General features: G+C 35.0%; 1 protein-coding gene across 3 annotated transcripts in view; it reads right to left on the reverse strand.

The window, feature by feature from the left end:
• Tcerg1 (transcription elongation regulator 1) overlaps window positions 1-23,961 on the reverse strand; it is a 66,307-nt gene continuing 42,346 nt past the window's right edge. For all 3 annotated transcript variants that reach the window (XM_010627060.3, XM_010627059.3, XM_010627061.1), the window contains 8 exons: window positions 18,137-18,255; window positions 12,323-12,473; window positions 8,419-8,583; window positions 7,976-8,158; window positions 3,713-3,892; window positions 2,953-3,036; window positions 1,582-1,682; window positions 1-396 (listed from right to left, as the gene is read on the reverse strand). In XM_010627060.3, the coding sequence (XP_010625362.1) occupies window positions 195-396; window positions 1,582-1,682; window positions 2,953-3,036; window positions 3,713-3,892; window positions 7,976-8,158; window positions 8,419-8,583; window positions 12,323-12,473; window positions 18,137-18,255 (1,185 nt within the window). In that variant the 3' untranslated portion in view covers window positions 1-194. The remainder of the gene's footprint in view (window positions 397-1,581; window positions 1,683-2,952; window positions 3,037-3,712; window positions 3,893-7,975; window positions 8,159-8,418; window positions 8,584-12,322; window positions 12,474-18,136; window positions 18,256-23,961) is intronic.

Below are 23,961 nucleotides of genomic sequence, written 5' to 3' on the forward strand. Positions count from 1 at the left end.
TTTGAGTATGTATGTCTGTCATGCCACACAAAGAAAAGCATAAATACTTCCGAAGTGTTCTGTTCACAAACTGCTTCTCCTTCTGTTCGTCAGGTGGTTCTGCAATAGGTTGACTAATGCACATATATGTAAAAACCTGAAATTGGCTCATGCAAGCATTTTGAATAGATACTCCTGTGGAACAGTGCTCAGAGCTATTTTGTTGATCGTCTAGTGGGTTCTGATGCTGTGGGAGGTGGGGGTGGACCCCGGCGATCCAGGTCATCAACGTATGCCACAATGAGTTTGCGCCTCTCCTCTGGCACACAGTCCAGAACCAGATACCGTTTATCGTTCTGCAAAATTTTTTCAACATCTTTCAGGTGCTGATCAGATTCTTGGATTAGCTTTTTGGATCTGAAATAAGAAAAGAAGTGCAAGAATTACTGACTGCTGTTCACTGGTCTTTCAAATGAGTTGGAAATGTCCATCTAGTTCCTAATTGTGTTGCCATTTTTTTTTAAGAAAAATTTCACTGCAGTAGTCACCTTTGTAAGTCACCTCAGCAAAGACTCCAAGGAGTGAAAGGGCCTCAGAAGCTGAATTACCCTCCCACCCCTACTGGTGGTCCCTCCAGATCAGGGCTGAGGGTGGGTGGGTAAATCTTGCCCGTGCTGTACCTGTTCTGTGGATGAACAGAGGACTTCAGTCTGCAGGGCTGCCAATCCCAGCATCTCTCACAAGCTTTCACTTTCACATCTTTCACTAAATTAACTATAAAAATGTAGAAAGAAGTCTTACTTCACATCTAATTGAAAAGCCCAAGCTGATGCAAAACATTAAGGATCCTCATCAAAAAATCCAAATGACAAAATACCTAAAAACCACACCCTCAGCACTATCTATCCTCCCGTGTACATACCCTTAAGATGTTTCAGATTTTTCTTTTAAAGAAAGATTCTAAGCATTAAACAAAAATGGTTTCCTGAGTATTGATTGGTAAGCAATGCAAAATTGTTTTCCTGATGATAAATTACTGGGGTGAGGAACTACTGGGTATGTTACACAGAAATCTTATTTTAAAGGCTCTGATTCTATAAATTTAAAAATTGTTTACTTAAATGTATCCATCAAACTGCTTTTCTCTGAGAAAAAAGTTTTTCTGCTGAGCTTAAGTAGACAATTTCAGATATTAGAATGGTCTAGCCACACTGAACAGTCCTCAGAGGAAGCAAAGATAATTCACAGTGAAGGATTTTTCTAAAAGCCTCTTTGTGGAATACACCTTTTCTACAATTGAGAGTACTCTTAAAAAAGCAGTGAAGTAAAAACAAAAGTTATGTTTTAAAAACTGGATGGGTGGGTAACACAAAATAAGAATTGACATCTGGGCCCTTTCTTTAAAAAAGAAAAAAAACAGAAAAGAAAAAAAAATACAGTACATATGGGCTGTTTCTGGACTTAGATAAAAGCTGGTATCCTCTTAGTGCTAAAAATTAATAATGTCAACATGTGTGTGAATGAAAAGTATGCTCTGGCTGATAAGAGTAAAGTCTAGTAAAGATAATAACTGTTGATATGAAACATTTCTACTGTACACACCTATATGTTATAAATTTGGTCTCTTTCAAAAGCGTCCTGAAGTCAGCTTTGGCTGTGATGTATTTGTCTCTGATATATTCTTCAAACTCTCTTTGTTTTTTCTGTAAAAACAAACAAACAAACAAAAACCAGTAAACATTAGTGGAAGAAACCCCATTAATTCCAAAATAAACATTAATTATTTATTAAATTAGCAACTTGTCATATAATAAAATTTAAATACAAATTTAAAAGAAAAAAGTAATAGGATGTATTTTGTTCCTATAAAACTTAAAGTGTGCAACTTGCAAAACATTTTAGGGTAAAAAAATAAACAAAAAACCTCAAATGAGGAATCGTGCAGCTAAAACTCCAGGGCTTAGCTATACACTATATTGCTTAGCATTTTACAGTGGTCATCTCCTGCAATCTTCATTAACCTCAAAACGCAAGCACTAGACACTCTTAAAATAAGGGTTAAATCTTCATTTCCTGTAGACTATATTTAAATCTTTAAGCACAAAAGCACTAATGGCATATAATTTATGAATATACACAAGTATAAGATTAACACTCAGAACTTATACTGAGCATGTACCATTTAGTATAGAAACAAAAAAAGACAGATACTCTTAGGTCTAAAAATAAGACCTTACTATCAATTTTAAATACAAAAGTTAAAGACTAAAAGGTCTCCAAACTATCAGTCTACCACTCTTTGCCAACCATGTACATTTTTGCGGTCGGTCCACATATGAAAATCAAACTCACTATAGTTAAGGGGAAAGAATATTAGATCTATGTATGGGTTCTTGGGTGACAGACCTAGAGAAATCAATCAGACAAGGGGAATAATGAGAAGGAAAAAAAATCAGGACTGTAGTAAATAATACTTTTCTTTATATCATATACTACTTGAGATCTTAGGTGATTTATTTCCTACAAAGGAGTCATAGCGCATGAGAATAGGGCTAAACTTCATGTATCTGAGGTTCCTCTAACTACAAAGTCTCTGAACAGGAGAGTTCATGTGGTGGCGGTTTGCTGTATGGCTTTAAGGTCAGGTGTTTGATAGCTTGGTATCAACTACCAGCCTCAATATGTCTATCTAATGGGACCTCGCTGTAAAATAAAATAAAGTACAGATTCATTCAATCTCTAAGATCTCAAAATACAAGATTAAATGCAACAGTTAAAATTTTAAACTTAGATTATGGCTTCTTAATATACTGTGCAAAAGATACGAAACTTAAAATTCAGATTAATTTTGCATACACTTAAAAAGTAATCCACTTAAAACCATCAACTTCTTAACCAAGGTACTAGTGCTGCTGATACAACCAAGTAACATTTGCAAACTAAGAGCAAATTTCAGACACAAAATCCTCTTACCCTGTCACTGGAGGAAAACTTAATGCATCGAGGATCTTCCTTAATGATTTTTTTTACTTCTTTCCATGTAGATGTTAAGGTAATCTTTGAAAAAACAAGTGAATAAGAAACATAAATACAATTCACTTTTATTTAGGGGGTCAAACTGCAGCACATATGGTACATAATATTACACACTGACCTGCAATCTCTTGTAATGCCCAAGCGTAACTGGACTAGTTAGGGACAGGGAAGCAGCTTTAATGCAATTTCTTTTTGTTGGCTTGCCACAAGAGTTATTTTCATGGCCACACTTTCAAGGTGGCCTAAGAGAATCACCTGCAAACCCTGTATTTACATGGGCAAACATTATAACTTCTGAAGAAACCATCACCAAAAAGAGAGCAGAGAAACAGGAATAAAACCTGGATAACAAAGTGTACAAACTGCCAAACAAAGGGCCGTGGTACCAAATCGAAAATGAAGCAAAACAAGGAATTTCCTAAATCTATTATCAGGAGGGATTGCTGACCACACACAGCTAGGGACATTCTGAATTACCAGAGGATTATGCAGTTATGAATTTGAAAACTGCAAAAAGTTAATTTCTAAATAGTAAGAATACCACAACGTATTACAAAGAAAAAAATTAAGACAGTGCCATAAGAATCTATGAATTTTAGTAATGGATCTAAATACCATGACACTGAAAAAGTTTTACTTAAAAATCATAAATGAAGATTTATTCAGATGAAAAATAGGAAAAGTGAAAGACACTCACTGCAGAAGTTTCATCCAGAAGTTGCCGAAAGTGCTCTCTTTTCTTTTTGGTAAGTGCTTCAATGTGTTCATTAAAAAGCTTCTCTTTCTCTTCTCTTTCCAATAAGGACCCCGATTCCCAGCGGTGATCTTTACGGAGGGTCCTTCGAGTATCAGACCACGACACGTCTGAAGAACGTACCTAAAAAAACAAAACTATCTGTATCACCAAATGTAATTTTCATACTTTAACAATGGCAAGGTTCACTTATCTAGTTCAAGAATGATAAACCCTATTTCTATTTTTAAACAGTACAGTCACGTATATCTGAAAAATAAATATACTCCTTTGACTGCACCAGTAGTGGCACGCCACAGCAAGCTGTATCACTGAAAGCTCTAAAATGTTCACCATCACTGAAATAAATGTAAACAAATCTTGTGTTAAAAGGCTATTAAACAGAATTTTCTCCAAGTTAATTAGTTCAAGACACTAGATTGCTAGTCAATTAATAAGCAATAAGCATTTCCAATGATCTAGAAAAGAAGCTTCTGTTCTGGTAATTCCATCTTAATCAATAAGCTACTGAAAATCTATTTTACACCAGAGATTTTATCTCCTATTGTCTCACTAAGCTATAAAATATGTTTAGAGATGGGGAAAGATGAAAAGACGGTATCTCCAATCAACCACAATCCAAACACTATAGAATACTTAGGTATTTATTTAATACCTTGTTAATTATAGGTATTTTTATATTCTTAGAGCATTAAGTCTCTAGGAAAAAAAATGCTAACAAATCTTGACCTCAAATTTATACTTAGCATCTGCTGGAAGTTGACACCTTTAAGCATAGGTAATACAGCCAAAAGACCCAAAGACACAAAAAATATACCATGAAGGATAAAAACCACGCATCAGCTCAACAGATGCAGAAAAAAGTATTTGATAACATTTAATACCCTCTCATGACAAAAACTCTCGACAGATTAGGTATAAATGGAATGTACCTCAACACAATAAAGATATACATATGACAAACCCAGAGCTAACACTCTTAACAACAAAAAGTTGGAAGTCTTTCCTCTCAGATACAGGAAAAAAGTGCTCATTCTCCAAACTCCTTTTCAATGCAGTCCTCGAAGTCCTAGCTGTAACAATTAAGCAAGAGAAAAAAAAATGAAGAGAGAACCTAACAGGAAATGAAGAAGTGAAATTAAACTACTGCTGCTGACCACGTGATCTTCTTATATACAGAAGACTCTACCAAAACACTATTAGAACAGATAGATACATTCAGTAACGTTACAGGATACAAACCAACACACAAAAGTTAATAGTAGCCTTTCCTTAAGACTACTACCAAAAAGGAAATTAAGAAAATAATCATGTTTGCAATAGCAACCACAAAAATACTTAGTATACTGAAAACTATAAAACACTGAAGAAGGAAACTGAAAACACAAATAAATAGAATGATATCCTATGTTCATTCTAAAGACAGGACATTGTTAAAATATCCACATTACCCAAACTGACAGATTCGGTATGATCTTTATCAAAATTCCAAAGTCATTTTTCACAGGAATAGAAAAAAATATTTAAATTAATACAAAACCACAAAAGACCCTAAACAATCTGGGCAAAAAGAACAAAGCTGGAAGCATCAGACTCCCTGATTTCAAAATATACTATAAAGCAATTATAATCAAACACATGGTACTTGCATAAAAAGACTATTAAAACAAGAGACTGCCTCATACCTGCTAAGAATGGCTTTTATTGGGGTTGGGGACAGAGCTCAGCAGAATAGCACTTACAACTATAAGGCCCTCGATTCAATCCCCAGCACCACAAAACAAACAAAAAACATAAAAGGCTTTTATCAAAAGATGGAAAAGAATGACTAAGGATGGGAACTCTCAAACATTGTTGTGGTAGTACATAAGATTCCTCAGAAAGACTAAATACAGAGTCAGCATGGTGCCACATGCCTATAAAATTCCAGCTACTTGGGAGGCTGAGGCAGGAGGATTGTGACTCTGAAGCCTAAACCACGCAGCAAGACTTTGTCTCATAACAAAATATAAAAACGGTTGTGACTGTAGTTCAGTGGCAGAGCATCCTTGGATTCAATGCCCAGTATCAAAGAGAAACAAAACAAATAAATAAAACTTAAAAGCAGAACTACTCCTGCAATCCCATTTCTGGGTATATACCACAAAAGAAATTACATCAATATGAAATCATAAGCGAGATGTGCACTCCAAGATTCACTGCAGCATTATTCACTGTAGCCAAAATATGGAAGCGACTTAAGTACTTATCAACAATTAAAGAAAATGCAATGCCACACACACACGCACACGCACACACACACACGAATACTATTCAGCCTTAAAAAAGAAGAAAAGCCTGTCATTACAATATGAACCTGGAGGATATTAAGTTAGGCGAAATAAGCCAGGCAGAAAACAAAAACCGTATGATCTAACTTATATGTGAAATCTAAAAGCTGAAGTCACACAAAGTGGACAGCAGAATGATGGCCACAGAGGAAAGGGGTGAAAGGTAAGGAACATGGGACTTACTGGTCAAAGGGTACTGTGTTTCAGACAGACAGCAAGAATAAGTTCTGAAGTTTACTATATAGCAGGATGACTAGTTAATAATATTGTATTAAATACTGAAAATGAGTCAATTTCAAATTTCAAATGCTTTACCATAAAAAATGATAAGCAGGGCCAGGGATTTAGTTCAGTGGTTCTGCCACCTGCCTCACAAGCAAGTGCAAGGATCCGAGTTCGATCCCCAGTACCAAAAAAAAAAAAAAAAAAAAAAAAATAAAAAAAAAAAAAAAAAAAAAAAAAAAAAAAAAAAGCTAAGTATGTGAAGTGATGGTCCCACTAACTAGCTTCAGACTGGGCGTATAGCTCAGGTGCACAGGCCCTGGGTTCAATCTCTACGGGGGTTGGGGGAAGTAGGGCACTCTGTTGCCAATCCTAGAAAATATGGGAGACTGAAAAGTTAAAAATATTTATTTGACCAGCATTTATTAAAGTATGTGTCAGGTAAATATAATGCTTGACACTGAGACTACAAAATAAATAAGATGCTATCAATTTTTTTTAAGGCTAGAAAAGTAAGCAAACAATTGTACGTACATGCAGAAGTCTATGCTGAGCACAAGTGTGGTAAAAGGAAAAAAAGAGACCCAATCTGGCTCTAAGGGCAGGGAGCAGCCTCACAGAAATTTGCACACTATTGTTTTCTTTAAGTGTACCAATAAACTTAATGGGAAATAAAAAAGAATTTGCATACACTTGAATAAAGAGAAAATGTGCACTGCATTGGGAACAATTTCAAAGCATTCTATACAGAGGAATTGCCACAATGGTGGAAAGGTGCAGGTCATCAGAGCTAAGTTCAGCAAGGCTGAATGAAGCTTAAGGAGCAGGTGAGGAAAGCAAGATGATAAGGTAATATACAGGTAAAGGAGTACAGGGAGGATGGTCTTAATATATATTATGTCAAAAAGTAGAATCTGACCTACAGGCAAGTGCTTTGGGTATGGAGAACCTTCATTTCCTGCAAATAATCAGAAGAATGACAAAATCTGATGAATTTTGGGGGAAAATTAAGAGCCAGGAGAGAAATTTTAAACTAGAATTGTCCAGAATGCAAAAAAAAAAAAAAAAAAAAAAAAAAAAAAAACCAAAAATAACAGAAGAATCCCACTGAATGAAAGAAACAGTGCAGAGAAATGGTGACAAAGGTAAAAAATGTAATAAGTACTACAGCACAGCAGTGTAGAGGCATTCAGTGTAGGGATAGAAAACCCTACAACCTCGAGTTGTAAGGCAGAAAGATTTTCAAGAAAGTTTTAGGATATCTCCTGGAGTCAGTATACTTCCAGTCCTACATCTCAGACCATCTATCTGTACAATAAGTGATGATCACAATGATGACCCTAACAGAAGTCCGATTATGTTCAGCACATTTTATTACTATGGCAGGTAAGTAAGTAACCAATTAAGATGACTTTCATCAAGAATAAAAAAATTCTGAGGCTAAATGGTTATAAATTTTCATATATACAAAACACCTAATTTTAGGACAGTCCTAACAAAGCTAAAACCAAGTATCCAATTTTTAAATACTGTAAAACAACTTTAAATTATCTGTCCTAGTCAATTCAAAAAACATTAGAATGTTCATAATAAGATAACATTGATTTCTTATAATACCTTAAAGGACCCCCCCCAAAAAAAGATTATATTATACCATGTCAGAAAGAAGAGCCTTGAAATTCTGGATCGCTTCTTCCCGTTTGTGTTGCTCTCTCTCGCGATCTATTTCTTTTGTTTGTTCAGAACGAGCTTTCTGAACCTCCCTTTCCCGTTCTCGAAGGCTTGCCTCAATGCGCGCTTGCCTTTCAAGTTCCTTTTCTTTTTCTGAATCTAAGTTCTGTAAAAGTAAAATTATATTACACTTCTTACTAACTCCACCAAAATATGTTTTCACAAAATAACTACCTGGTCACATTAAGTATTTCAAACCTAGTTTTTACCAAGAATACATATATCTAAACATTGTACCCCATCTCCAAATCAACTACTAGAGAATTATACATTAAGAATACCAAGAAGAAAAATTCCAAACCCCACAAACTGCTAAAGTTAACAATTCCATGAGTCAGTAGCAGTGCAAGTAAACACAATGGTTACCTTGGCTATTTTTTCAATGTACTGTTTAAAAAGATCTTCTCTCATCGATGAACTGTCCACTGCTTTGTAACGTGGGTCACTTTCTACTTTGTCTTTTACTTTGCTCCATCGAGACTGACTGTCCAAGTGATGATTAGATAACAGCTCAAAGAAATCTGACTTGATCTACATTTAAAACAGGTAATGGATAGGGGAGAATGATGTACCATGAGAAATTCCTCATCTCTAAATATTTACAACAAGAAAAACAATGTACTTACTTTAAGTATGAGAAAACTTAACTTTCAAAATACATTCATGTACAGCAGAATAAATACTGGTGAAAAATAACTCCATTGGGGGAAAAAAAAGTATTTGGAATTCAATATTTTACACAGAAAAACTATATAGAAAAAACTTTCTTGGGTTGTTTTGATCTTACTACCACATATGCATAGGGAAAATGAATTTGCACTGACCTGCATTTATTTTTCACCAAGACTCAGATTTAAAAACTGACAGTGGAATGATTTGACATCAAGATGAACCACGGAGGACCTAATTGTTTTTAAATTTAATCTCACTTGAATTGTTCTGTACGTCTACCACCAAAGACACTCAAGGTAGTTAAAGTCTTTTTAACAAAGGATCCTGCTGATGTCAAGAATCTCTCCCACCGAGGAAAAAAATATGAGAAAATGAAAAAAATGGAAATAAAGTGTTTGTAAATGGGGAGGGAAGGAGGGGGTGAAGGGAGGGCAGGGACAAGGGGAAAAAATGAGAATCAAGACCTGTCAAGGTACAGGATCCCAATAATGAACGTAACTGTATTGTATACCTAGATTGTACCAATAAACTCAATAAAAAGAATCTCTCTCAACACAGGATTAAATATTCTGCCTTCCTGCTTGACTAAGGGAGCAAGAAATCAGGAACTGAGTCAGAATAGAAAACGTGTAGGTACACGACAAAAATGAAGTATTTCTTCAGCTATTCCCACACTATCAATTTCTCTCATGACTGTATTTCTCATATTCAAGGACTGATTAAAAAGGTGGCAAGGAAACTCATGTCCTTTTGGGGGAAAAAAAATATTTGTAAGGTTGTAAGAAACAATTTCTGCATCAGAAATACCTTTAAAGAGCTAATCAGCTATGGAATTCTCTAGTACTGCACTTGGCTCTTGACTTTTGTTTAGATTAATGAAGAAACTTATAAAAAGACAGTTATTAAGCCAGGCATGGTGATACATGCCTGTTATCCCAGCAGTTGGGAGGCTGAGGCAGGAGGATCGCTACAAGTTCAAGGCTTTTGTACCTGGGCTACACAGGGAGTTCAAAGACAGCCTGCACTATATAGGGAGACTCTGTCTCAAAACAACAAACCAAAAAAAAAAAAAGACGGTTATTAAGAAACCACTTGATGTAGTGATATAACAATTTCTCATCTTACCTACTTTATATCTAAAATTGATGAACATTAAATTCCTAGGTGTTTTTGGTAAAAGAAAAATATATATTAAATAAAATTATGCAACTTGTGGTTTTTCTAAACCATAGGAATTTATATTAACTTGTGCTCGCTGCGGCAGCACATATACTAAAATTGGAATTTATATTAATTTAAAACAATCTTCAAATATTAGACATGAAGCCTATAAAGTAGGGGTTATCATATAGTAGTTTTAAAATGTGTGATGCATAAATGAACTACACATAAAGTTAAATTTTAACTTTCACTGTAGATATTACAGCAGGCTATAAAAGGCTTCCTGAGGGGCCGGGGATTTAGCTCAGCGGTTCGGTAGCCTGCCTTGCAAGCGCAAGGACCCGAGTTCGATCGCCGGTACCAAAAAAATAAAAGGCTTTCTGAGGCTATTACCTATATGAGAACTGACAGTTGCATAAATGTCAAAAAAGTCATTTACCACTAGGCTCAATCCAAGGCCCTATTTTCCCTGTTTTCTTCTCTATAAAAATATTCAGCAAGCAGTTTAAAGAGAGAGCTTCATAACAGGACAACAGCTTCATAACTCCACTATGTACAACTTCAAAAGTGCTGTTTCAAAAGGTAAATTATTTGAACTACAATTTTACAAAAATTAGTTACAATAATAAAGAACAATAAAATTTTGAGGGTAAATGATTTGACAATATACGTAAAAAAACTTTTCAGGATATTTTTTAATAAAATGAAAAATGACTGGTAAAAACTACAATCAAAATGACTGTAGCTTTAACTAAAAATGTTACTTAAAAGAAGATTTCAAGGCCGCTTGCCTTGTAAGCGCAGCGACCCGAGTTCAATCCTCAGTACCAAAAAAAAAAAAAGATTTCATCAGAAGAAATGTTCTTCACTGGTTTTGACTCAGCAGTGATTATCTTAAAACCTGTACAATCAGCAATTAATTTCAGTACCTTATGTTACTGGTACTGATCTTATTCAATATAGCTATAATGTGATTTTTAAAAAATAGCACAAACAATATACTTCATAAGAATATCAATAACACAATGGAAGTCATAAAAGAGGCAACAAAATTCCATTAACCAAATACTTCTCAGAATGTGAACATAAATCTACTATACTTGAAAACCCTTACTTTGCAGACTTCTTTGATGGACTAGTGAGTGATTTGGCATTCTTTAACTGTCTGAAAAAACATCCTTTTAGCAATGTCCTAGCTCATTATTATTTTTTATTTAGTACTGGTATAAAGCCAAACCTATAATTTAGAGAATTAAAATTTTATAATCAAAAGAAAATAAAGCTGAGTATGTTAGATTTATTTAGATGTCATTTCTATTTAATATCTTTTTTAAGATTAACACATTCTGGGCACAAGAGTTAACAAAAACTGTGTTTACAAAATTAGCTACAAATGCAAAGAGAAATATATTAATCTGTATAAAAGCAATCAGACACTATCAAACATGTATTTACTTGGTCTTCTTTAATCAGGTTGGTTATTCTAAAAGTAACAATTTATTAACATGACTCCAATTCAACCTATAAAATGTTTATGAAGAATTTACACACTTCCTAAGAAGTATAATCTTTTTTATTTTTTAAGTTAACAGGAAAATAATCCTGGAAAGATTTACTTTAAAGCCCAATAAATCAGATAATCAAGAAGTTTCAGATCATTTCTGCCAAAAATTGTTTTACCTAATACTGTCACTATTTTAATGAGAGGCTTTTATCCAATAAAATTAGTATTAATTCTCTAACAACATCTCTCAATAGAATTTGTACTACTTTAGCTTTCTGAAATAAGCAGCAATTTTAAATGTCAAGAACGATTAGGCTACAGAGGCCTCTCCCTAACCACCCAGCGCTGCAGGACACAGCGGAGCGGGAGCACGTCTGGACGGCTCCACACCACTGCGCCGTCTTCTTCCCAGTCTGCCCCCCACTGGCGAGCTCCTCTTTACTCCTCACACCACTATGAAATGACATTTGGAGCACATTAATCTTTAATAGCTAACCTTTAATTCTGATAAGCAATAATTTATATGTAAGATATGTTTACTAAAAGATTAAAAAGTCACTAAAATGCTATTTTTTTACAGGGTTAAAAATGAAGAAGTTCTTTGAAATTCAAATGTTACCACCTATAAAGAATCTTGAAATCTTAACAGCCACTTAGCAAGTACCACTGATACCACAGCCCTAAAAAAACAGTTCTGGGCTACCAGACTTCTGAGTGTTAAATTTAAAGCAATCCATACAGTCTAGTGAAATTACTAAAATCAGCATTATGGACACAGAGTAACAGAATACGCACATATAAACCACTAAAGAAGTTAATTTAAAAGAACAAACAGTAAACACAAACCCAGTTTTATGCCCATGAATAAAATAAGAAATACAGCGCCAGATTAGTTCTTGCCCATTCACACCACTGGAACTGAAATCATCTTACCTTCTCACCTCTGGTCTTCGAATCTTCTTTCTCTTTTTTCCTCGCAGCGGCCACAAATTCATTAAATAATGCTTCTCGATCTTTCATCTTTTCAATTGCTTTAAACCTTGAATCTTTAGCATGTTTGGCTGCAAATTCACTAAAAGTAACTCTGCAACAAAATGACAGGTAAACTAACTTTTATTGGGCTATTTTTTACTATAAAAAAGTGTTAACAGAAGATACCATTTTCCTAGCACAAATATATGCCAGATATCTGGTCCCAAAATCTGCCGAAGCAGTGAATAATGAGTCACAGAAAGGAGTGAAAAAGGCTTAAGAATCAAAATGAGGTTAGTGATTGATATGCCATCAGCCTGGAACTAGAGGGACATTCATACATTCATGAAGGCAAGAGAAGCCTGATGTGGTGGCACACACCTAATAATCACAGCTTTTGGGAGGTTGAGGCAGGAAGATCACCACAAGTTGAGTACAAGGCCAGCCTAAGACATACAGTGAGTTTAAGGCCAGCCTGAACTACGAAGTGAGACCCTGTCTCAAAATCAAAAAGCACGGGGTAGAGATATTAGAGTTATAAACAAAATATACGAGGCAGTTAACAAGAATATTAAGACTGAGATGCCAGAAAAAAGGTAAGTTAATAACCTTTAGACAATTGCCCTAGGTACAAAGAGCTTGAGCACAAGCAGAGCACAGTTGGTGCTAAAACTGTGGGAGGCACAAAGATCAGAGTTTGAATACTACAGTAAGAAAAAACTACGAAGGGAGGGTGCCCCAAAAGAACCCAGCCTACAGTGATTCCCAAAAAGTCCACGGATGAGGCCAAGAACAGGGGCCTTTTCCATACCATGCTGTGACAGGGTTGAGAAAATAAAGTACGGAGACTCAATGCTGCTGGTAGTATCAACACGGAGATCTACACAGGAGATAGCTGGGAAGCAGAGAAAAACATTCTGTTTTCCCCTAAAAAATAAAGTCTAAAATTAAGGGGGTAGCCAATAACTGCCTGCTGAAACAAAAACCCCCATTCTTTAGTGAAAGATAATAGATTCTAGTCTTAGTTATCCGTAAGGTTAAAAATTTTTAAAAGAAACATGTAATTCATGGGAAACTATTTTTTAGATTTCAACAGAAACTGAATCTGAGATGTCAAGATGTTATCCTAAGTAGTCAATTTTTTTGTATGCTTTTTGAGACAAGGTCTCATCATGTAGTTCAGACTAGCCTTGAATTCACTAGCAATCCTCCTGCATGAAGCACCACACCCAACAATAATTAAATAACTACAAAAACATTGAGAGAATTAAAAAATTTGGGTAAAATGATTAAAAACATGGGCGTTAATGAATGAACAAATACTGAGTTTCAACAAATATAAGGAAAGCTTAAAAAAGAACATGAACTGCATTAGGTTAGGAACACTTAACTGGATAGGTTTAATATAAGAACAGACACAGTAGGATAGTCATTTACATGTAGTTTAATCAATAAAAATTATCTAATCAAGGGCCAGGGATTTAGCTCAGTGATGCCACTGTCTGCCTCTCAAGAGCAAGGTCCCAAGTTTGATCCCCAGTACAAAAAAAAAAAAAAAAAATATCCAATCAAAAGAAGAAACAAAAAAAGACTGAAGGAACTTGTAAGATAGCATCAAGTGATTTAATATGCATTAAATAAAAATCACATGTAATAAATTAAGGTTAAAAAAAAACTAACCAAAAACTTCACAACCTTGATGAAAAATACCAATATAGATCCCAAATCTCAGCAAATTCCAAATAGACTAAGTAAAAAGATGAGGCCTATATGGGCTTATGAGGATGGTACTGAAAATGGAAGCCTTTCCATAAATACAAAGCATTATAAGCTTTAATTATATTGGGTATTTTTTAATATTTCACGATTTCATTTTTTACAGTAAGAATTGACTGATAATAAAGTACCTCTTATTTAGCATGTTATTAAGAAGTGAAAAATTAACCTTATTTTCCCCTCAACTATTAGCATTTCTATGCAAAAATACCCTTGTATTAAAACAAAGACTTTTTAATTTTAAAGAAAAAAATAGCTGCTTAATTTTAGAATTCAGAATTTAAAATATTAACTGAAAAGTAAGAATAGCCACTCGCAGGTAACATGTTATTTCTAAATTGTTACTAGCCAAGGACAGATTAAAACAATCTTTTTTTTTTTGAGACAGGTCTCACTATGTAGTTGAGACTGACCTAGACCTCACTATGTAGCCCAGACTGGTCTTGAACTCACAGCTATCCTCCTGCCTCAGCCTCGCAAGTGCTGGGATTATAGACATATATGCCACCATGCCCAGCAAAACAATCTTTTCTGTACAATAAAATTACTCTATTTTTTTTTTTTTTTTTTTTTTTTTTTTTTTTTTTGGTACCGGGAATTGAACTCAGGACCTTGCGCTTGCAAGTCAGGCAGCAGAACCACTGAGCTAAATGCCCGGCAACTCATCAATTTTCATACAGTCAATATTTTGAACAGAAAATACTGCAAACTTGGCTTGAATAATAAATATGCAAGCAAAATAAAACTTTAAGGTAAAATAAAAATGCACATCCAGAACAGGGAGCATGCATAGTACATTAAATGTTTTCTCTTCATAATAAATTAAGCACTCTGCTTTATAAATTCTAATTTATAATTTTACTGTTTAAAAAGTATAAACTTTAAAAAATGCTAAATCAAAGTATAAAAATGAGAAATTATTTTAGACATTACTTATAATAGGTAAGATATTTAATCTTTTATTATAAGAGACTAAAATGAAAGCTTAGCATTAGATTCTTGTAGAAATATATTTATATAATTTAATGCTGAAAAGCACTATATTAAAACAGATCTGGTAAAAGAAAGAAATGCTTCTGAGGGAAAAAGAAAAAAAAAAGTATAGTGACCATGGCAGATATGCTTGAAATTTACACTAAAAAGAAAATGACACAGAAGAGATAGGCACAGATAAGTAATTCTCCCCAATCCCTATGTACTCCCTTGAACAAACCCTACTGTGTTAAGTTTACTAGTTCTGCCAAAGAGTTTTGTGATAGTAGTCTCTTCTCAATTTAATAAGAAAATGAGTTCAATGGATAGTACTTTCTCACTTTTAAGTTCTTCATTATACCTTCATTCTCTGTACTAAAAATGGTCCTAATCTACATGCCAGAGCTAAATGTACTAACGTAGTTGCTTGGTGACTTTACTTTCTAAAGCAACCTGCACCTTAGAGACCACTTCAATTTTATCTGCCCACTAAGAATACCACAGTATGGTACATAATACAGTAGGACTTAGATCTACAAAAGGGAAACTTCCTTGGAATTGCAGTTATTCTGAGAACCATAAGAAGTTTTAATAAATGTATTTCACTGACTTGCAAATAAACTAGACAACATAAGCATTCATCTAGAAGTACTTTAACATGAATTCCTAAAGCCTTTTTCTGTCATAACTACAGTAACTCAAGAAAATTAACAGTCCCCTAATATATAATATCCATATTCAAATTTCCTCAACTTCCCTTAAAAGGTCTTTCATAGCTCAGCCTTAACTAATGACCCATGAATTCACTCGTCCAACTTTTTAGGAAAAAAAATCCCAAGATCACCTGAAGAGTCTGAAATTCTATTATCCCCCGAGTGTTACAATCTTCTTAGCAACGAATAATTTAAGTTTCTCTTACTTTTTAGACTCTTATAATATTTCATTATAATACTAAACACACTAACTCAAACACCATCTGTTACAGCTTGTGTCTACGTGCCCCCGCCCATACCCCCAAAGCCTCATGGAGTCAAAGTGGGGCTTTTCAGAGGTGGCTCGATCTAGTGTGTGTAATGCTGTAATCAAGGGTGTGAGATTACTAAATAAGTATAGTGATTGGTTTGTCATCTTTCTGGATAGGACAAGGGTGCCCCACCCCAGGTGTGAGTGCTACCCACCCTAAATTCAGGTAGCCTGGATCAAATATAAAGGACAGAGAGCTAGTATCATTGCTTGTCACTTGCTACTTCACTGCTTTGCTGCCCTCTGCCCACCATGAACTGTTTCTCCCCTGTAATGCTAGCTAACCACGGACTGAAATCTCTAAAAACCATGAGCCAAATAAACCTTTCCTCCTTTAACTCTGGGTGTTGGGTATTTTGTCTCAGCAATGAGACACAATAACTAAGACACAATCACTCTTCCCTACCTCCATCTAAATAAGATGATTTTATTTAAAAGTACCACTTAACCCAGAGACTCCATGGTTCTACCCTATAGTTCTAGGAATTCTCTATGGAACTAGGAATGTGGATCAGTGATAGAGCACTTGCCTAGTATGCACAAGGCCCTAGGTCTGACTCCCAATACTATAATCCATCAATCAAGAGAGAGAGAGAGATAGAGAGACAGGGACAAAAATGGATGGATGGATGGATGGATGGATAGATGGGTGGGTGGATGAACAGAAATTCACAGAAGTCAGCAGCATACTTCCGTTAAGTCCTAGCACTTGGGAGGCTGAGCTAGAAGGATTGCCTGAACCCAGGAATTCAAGGCCAGCCTGGGAAAAATAGGAAAAACCAATTTCAAGTACTGAGTATTCACGGCAAGGTAATACCTCTACCTATCACAACTAAGCCATAAATAATAATTCTCTCTATTCATAGTATGATTATCTTACTTTCTTTATCTGTAAAATAGGATTGCTAATGAATACCTACATCATACTGAATGTTCTGAGATTCAACAACATATCCGAGTGCATTTAAAAATATATAGGCAAGGGCCGGGGATTTAGCTCAGCGGTTCAGTGGCCTGCCTTGCAAGCGCAAGGACCCGAGTTAAACCCCTGGTACCCCCCACCCCCCCCAAAACCCACACACTCCCAAACACCAGAAGTTAAAAAAAAAAAAAAAAAAAAAAAAAGGCACATAAAACTCAATACTTGTTGCCATTATTATTATAATGCTAGACACTTACAGATAAAATGTCTCTTTCTTCATGACCATTACACGTATTTAATACATATTAACAACTTGAATGAAAATGAGACATAAGATCACAATCTAAATGTTTATAAAACTTCAAAATGAAAAGTCCTTCACCACCTCAACTTGATCAAAATAATGTTTGATTGGCATAAAACTCTATGAAGACAGGTAGAGATGTTACATCATTAACGAGTTTCCAAAGAAGAATTTATTCTCCACTGGGAAACATTTAATTCAAAAGTACTCTTCTTAGGTATCTGAGGGGTTCTCTAAAGGAAAACGTTTACAAAAAGATTAGAAAGGCAAAAGCTAATAATCAAGTAAGGAGCGTTCATATTCAAATATTCGGAAATCCAGAAGATATCAATACATACACACAAATGGAGGTGGAGGCAACCAAAGAAGAATTTATTCTCCACTGGGAAACATTTAATTCAAAAGTACTCTTCTTAGGTATCTGAGGGGTTCTCTAAAGGAAAACGTTTACAAAAAGTATAGAAAGGCAAAAGCTAATAATCAAGTAAGGAGCGTTCATATTCAAATATTCGGAAATCCAGAAGATATCAATACATACACACAAATGGAGGTGGAGGCAATCTTTGCAGAAAATACACACATACTTTAGATTTTTTTTTTTTTTTTTTGAGACAGGGTCTCACTATGTAGTTCAGACTGGCCTTGAACTATGTAGCCTGTGTTGTCCTCAAATTCACAGTGATCCTCCTACCTCAGCCTCTGGAGTGCTAGGATTTACAGGCATGCACCACCATGCCTGGCATACTTTTCATTTTTTTTACAGTATTAAACCACTTACCTTGGATTAAACTTTGCTTCTTCCATCATTTTTTTGAAATCTTCCTTGGCTTGCATTATTTTGTTTTTCTTTTCCCTGCGTTCTTCCTCTGCCCTGGTCTTTACATACTGATCAAACACCTAATGCAAAATATACCAATTTGACAAGTCAATATTTCATATATGTAATTTATGTACCAAAAAGTCTGTCCAAGCTGTAATAGAAAAAATATATTAAGTACAGATAATTAAAAGATATGGTAAATCTTACTTTAAAGTTACCTTGAAGTATTACACAAGTAAAACATCTCTCTGCTTAAGCTTCCAGAACAAAAGAAAAATAATTAAAAGCCTCTTTAATTTGCAGTTTTCTCCTGATTACAAAGTAAGTATATATTATAACTATTTAAAAGAATTTAGAAATGTGTAAGAAATCATAGTCCCCCTAAAACACATGGAAAAAAACCTATCAACAGAAAGAAACCTACAGAATAATTTTACTTCAACACTTAAGGCAATTATTTTTACCAAAATGCTTTACATCTATTCTATAATATTTTCCACAACTTAATAATATACACTTATAATGCTACAATAAACAACTAATTCCTTCTTTCAAAAATGTCTCCGGGGGCAAAACTGCCACTGTTTGAGAATAAGTACCTTGCCAGAAAGTCCCAAGCCCTGGAGACCCACACAAAGGAAACGAATGTCCAGTCTTTCAGGGTTTGACTCCTGATTACAAGGCAAGGGCTATGAGACACTAAGAAAACTAACATGAAAAACAGACCCCCTAAACAGGAAAACCTTAGTGGAATTAAGAGACTGTGCCAGAAAACAAAAAAACCAAATCACCTCATACACTTAACATACTGCAACCAAAAACAGGAAAAATCTCCCCCTCAAAAAGTGGGAGAAAAACCCCACAAAACTTTTAGAAATTAAAAAAGGGAAAGAAGGAAAAATCTAATTGAACAGTTATTTGGCAAAGGTGAGAAAAATCATACAGTTTAAGTTTTTTTAAAAAGTAGAAAATAGGAAAAAAAGATCATAAACTTTGAGAACCAATCCAGGGAGGCAATTTCTTTCTCAGAACAATGAAACAGAAAACAATTACAGGTTTATAACAGAAAGATGAGATTTTACATGTTGAAAAGGTCACCAAGAACCCAGCAAAATGGACTCAACCCCCTACCAGGGTATAACTGTACAACACCATGATGCGGCAGAACTGAAGGAATAAGGAAGGATCTTTATAGGATCGTAGGAGGAAAAAATAAATGAACAGCAATAGAAAGGCTTCTAAAACAATAATGAAAACAAGCAGCAGAGCACTGCCTTCAAAATCCTGAAAAACGCTTCCAACTCCAAATTCCTCAGCTAGCCACATACTTCAAAAAAAGAATGGAATAAAAGGCCTTTCGTAAAGTGCAAGATAATATATATATATAACTTCCCTTCTATCTCAAGAAGCTAGAGGAAGGATGGAATGCATCAAAATGGGCAAAACAAAAAAAAAAAGAAGACGATGTAGGGAATAGAGAAATGAAAGAAATCCCAGTACGATAGTAAAGAGAGTGCAAAGATGACAGCTATTTTGTGAGTGTAGGAGGCACCCAGTCTACACTGAAGCAAATCAGAATGCTTTGTGAGAGATACAAAGACCAGGACAGCACGCCCCCTAACATTTAGTATAGAACTATTTGTCACTTTAAATATGAGTAATCAACACCTCTGCATGAAATAAACTGGGAAAAAACGGTTTTCTTTAAAAGACCTTAAGACATCTCTTCCACAAGTATATAATATATATCTAATCACCAGTCTTTAAAAACTATATAAAGTACACATACAATTACCTCACCAGTCTCTGCTACCAGACAAACAGGTCATTTTTAATACCCTGTAGATACAGCACTGCTGTAAATCATATCAAAGTGTCTAAGGGAATTTATTAACTTTCTATTAAGGTGCTAGAAAGAATTTCATGTCCCTTCCTCTGGGATAGCCCAGGTCAATACTTAGAAATCACTCTTTGAGATGAGATCAACATCTCATTGAAAGTTAGGGGTTTTGTTATGCTCCCATGATTCTCCTAATTATTTCATCATGCATCCCAAAATACTTCACTGCATTTTCCTAAAGAAGTTTAAGGCAATTATTTTGTTGATTTCCTTATGATTTTTAAACTTTTCTGTATTGTGGGTTTTTCTTCAAAATAAAAGTTTACTAAACATGTAAGTCTCCACTATTTAATTTTCATGTCAATAAAATTTGACTTATAATTTGACACTGATTCAGCAGTGGCACAGATTGATAATCTTGAGTCATACTAGTAAAGTCCGATAATGTCACCTCAGTATAACAGCCAACATTAAAAAGCTCTCAATAGCACGTATTATACTAAAATATTTACTTTGAAATAAAATAAGAGACAACTTATTGCCAGGAGTGGTGGCGCACGCCTGTAGGAGGCTGAGGTAGGAAGATCACTTTGAGTTGAGACCAGCCTGGGCTGCACAGTGAGTTCCAGGGTGGTCTGAACTACACAGTGAGACCCTGTCTTAAAAAAAAGGAAAGAAAGAATGAACGAACAAACTTATTTTAAGGTGTTAGTCTAAGTACTATCTATAACACACCTAAAATCCTACACGAAACAGTGTGGCTCTTTGAAACATGTTACTTATTTAAACGTTTATCATGACAAAAACAAATAAAAACATTTCTTAATCCCTTAAGTGACCTTTTATTCATAACAAGATTAAAGAAAAATAAGTTAAAATTTATGGCTACAATTATATAAAATACATCTTTAGGGGAGAGGGAAAAGGGGAAAAGTAAAAAGAATTAAGATGTGCTATGTATAGGTATCAACTCCCCATGATGAATGTAATCATGTACTGCAAACATGGACCAATCAAAATTAAAGAGAAAGTGTGTACCTTTTAAAATGATGTAAACTACATGTAAATCTACAAATAATTTAAAAAGAACTGAAAGATGTAATTTTAAAGCATTTCCAATGAAATTCTTTGTTTTTTAAAAGCAAAGCACACATTTCAGATTTTGAAATTGCAGAGTGCAAACATGTGACCTGGCACCTTTCTGGTTTCTCCTAATAAATTTGTCTGCAAATAATAAACACATATAATTCAATGCAAAAGTTAACTTCTTTTTCCTCTCAGTTCTAATCCCAATGGTTCTGAGAAAAGAATTCTAATTAAAAGGCATAAAACAATGAGGAAAAAAAAGGCATTCAAATTTCACAGACTTTCTGTTCAGACAGACTATAAAAACTTTTCTTTTTTTAAGCATGATTCTGTTAAGGTGATAATCACCAGCAGCTTGTAAAATGCTCCCAAAATTGGAAAGTATTTTAATTCTCAACATATAACTTCACTCAAACAGAAATGATAACACATGGTGCCATGAAAACTCAGTCACAAGTTTCTTCTGATCTAGGAGATTTAGATTAGGCACTGATCCACAACAATATGCACAGCAACAAAGCAAAGCTCCTACAACAGTAATGCAATTTATGTGATAAGAGACAGGAAATAACCAAGGTAAATTTCCATAATCAGAACTATGGATGCTATGTAGAAAATAAAGAAGGCAAAGAGATAATACATGTAGACTGATTAAAAAGCACTTTGAAAAGTACCTGAGTGAAATAATGGAGTCGACTATGTCAACACCTCAAGGAATAATATTCCAGACAAAGGGAAGAGCAAATACCAAAACACACCGAGCTTATTCACGGAACATCATGGCCAATATGGCTACAATGAACAAATAACAAAAGAGCTCCAAATCAGGCACCGTGGTGCACACTTGTGACCCCAGCACTTGGGAGGCTCAAGCAGGAGAAGCGCTGCAAATTCAAGGCCAGCCTGGGTTATGTAGTGAGTGAGTGTAAGGCCAGATGGAACTACATATTGAGATCGTGTTTCAAAAAATAAACAAATTAAAAGTCAAAGAAAAAGCAAAGAAAAGAGCTTCAATGGGTATACAGGATGACTATACGTAAAATGTTATACACCAAGAGCTTTAATTTTATCCTAAATCAGTGGTGGCACATGTGCCACAGTGATCTACTTGAATCATCTAAAGTCCTAAAAGGTTCACCATCACTGTCCTAAATAAAATGGGAAGCACCTAAACAGTTTTAGGCAAGAGAACACTAACTTAATTCAACCTCAAACTTTAAAACTAGTTTGGCTGCTTTGGGGAAAAAGAAAAACAAGATGACAGAGGAGGAAGGGAAGGGGAGGAAGAAGTGAGGGGAGGGGAGGGGAAAGAGGATGGAGGGAGTTTTGGGAAAAGATCTGTTAGGGGCTGGGTCGGGGATTTAGCTCAATGGTTCAACCACCTGCCCCGCAAGTACAAGGACCAAGTTCAAGCCCCAGGTCCCCCTCCTCAAAAAAGAACCACAAAATCACAGGCTACACAGACGGTGACAGTTAATGATAGTGTCTTAGATCAGAGTGTCAGTGAGGGAGATGATGAATAAAAGATTACATGTAGAAAATGTTTTATAAATAGATTTGCTAATATAGTGGGAGTAAAGAATCAGTATCGACTTGATAGGACCATCAACTGAGATACTAGAATGAAATGATCATATTAAACAAATAGCTTAAAAGAAAAAGCAGCTACAACACTTCAAATACAAATGTAAGGATATCTGAAAAGCCAGGCCTTTCTATTATGACTACTTAAGACACCTGCCTGGCACACTGTAAGTTTTCTCTCTACATTAAAGTCCATGATTAAGTCTACAAGCAAAATGGCACAGACTACGTGAAGAATTATTCAAATCATTAGGTTATAAATATTGAAGATGAACGCTAATGTTATGAAAAAAAATTTTACAGCTCAATAGCACTATACCCAGTGGCTCAAATACTCACCATTTTACAGAGATCAGTTTCAGGGTGGTTTAAGTAATTCAGTAATTTGTAAGTTGGTCGTGTACAATGCTTTAGAGAAAGAAGTCATCACCATGTGGTGATACATGTCGCTGAGTTACCATGGAAACCACTTCATGCAACTGTATTTCAGCAGACACTGCAGTGGCCACTTCTCTAAGGTTATAATGAAACCAGTTTAACAGATTATACCTAGACGTGGACTTTGTATGTGTTACGTATGAGACATAACTGTGTCTGAGCATCATCTATATATAACATGTACACATACTGATATTTACATCTTGTCATTTACTAGTCCAAAAGATTATAACCAACTGCTCAAGGGTGGTCTTATTTTTGGGCTGGATTATAGATTTGTATTTTTCCTCTTTACTCATCTGCACTTCACTATTTTTCTAAATCTGCACCATGTGCCAAATAAAAACCAAATAAATAAATGCATTTGAAATAGATTTTCAAATCACCTTACACATAACCTCAGTGTATGAGACATAAAGAAAAATGTCCACATGAAAACAGCCAAGACCAGCAGGATACAGGGGCACACATTTTTAACTGCAGCACTCTAAGAAGCCACGGCAAGAGGATTTTGAGTCTGAGTCCAGACCAGGCAATTTACCAAGACCCTTCTCAAAACAAAAACTAAAAAGGGGGGTCATTAGGGTGTAGCTCAGTGTGAAGGCCCTGGGTTCAATCCCTACTACTGCAATAAATTAATAAAAGTACTTTAAAAAGCCATGACTATGAAGGCCAAAATATCAAATTACTTCTGAGGCAGAATCCACACACAGATCCACAGACGACTATACACTAAGATGCAAGTACTGTACTCAGGAAGGAAAGAGAAAAACACAGCACTTTATTTCCTAAAAACCATGCAGTCAGGAATATACATTTTACATTTCTTACATTA

This window comes from Fukomys damarensis, unplaced genomic scaffold, assembly GCF_012274545.1.
Source record: "Fukomys damarensis isolate Sample0158 unplaced genomic scaffold, DMR_v1.0_HiC HiC_scaffold_3, whole genome shotgun sequence".
Classification (NCBI taxonomy): Eukaryota; Metazoa; Chordata; class Mammalia; order Rodentia; family Bathyergidae; genus Fukomys; species Fukomys damarensis.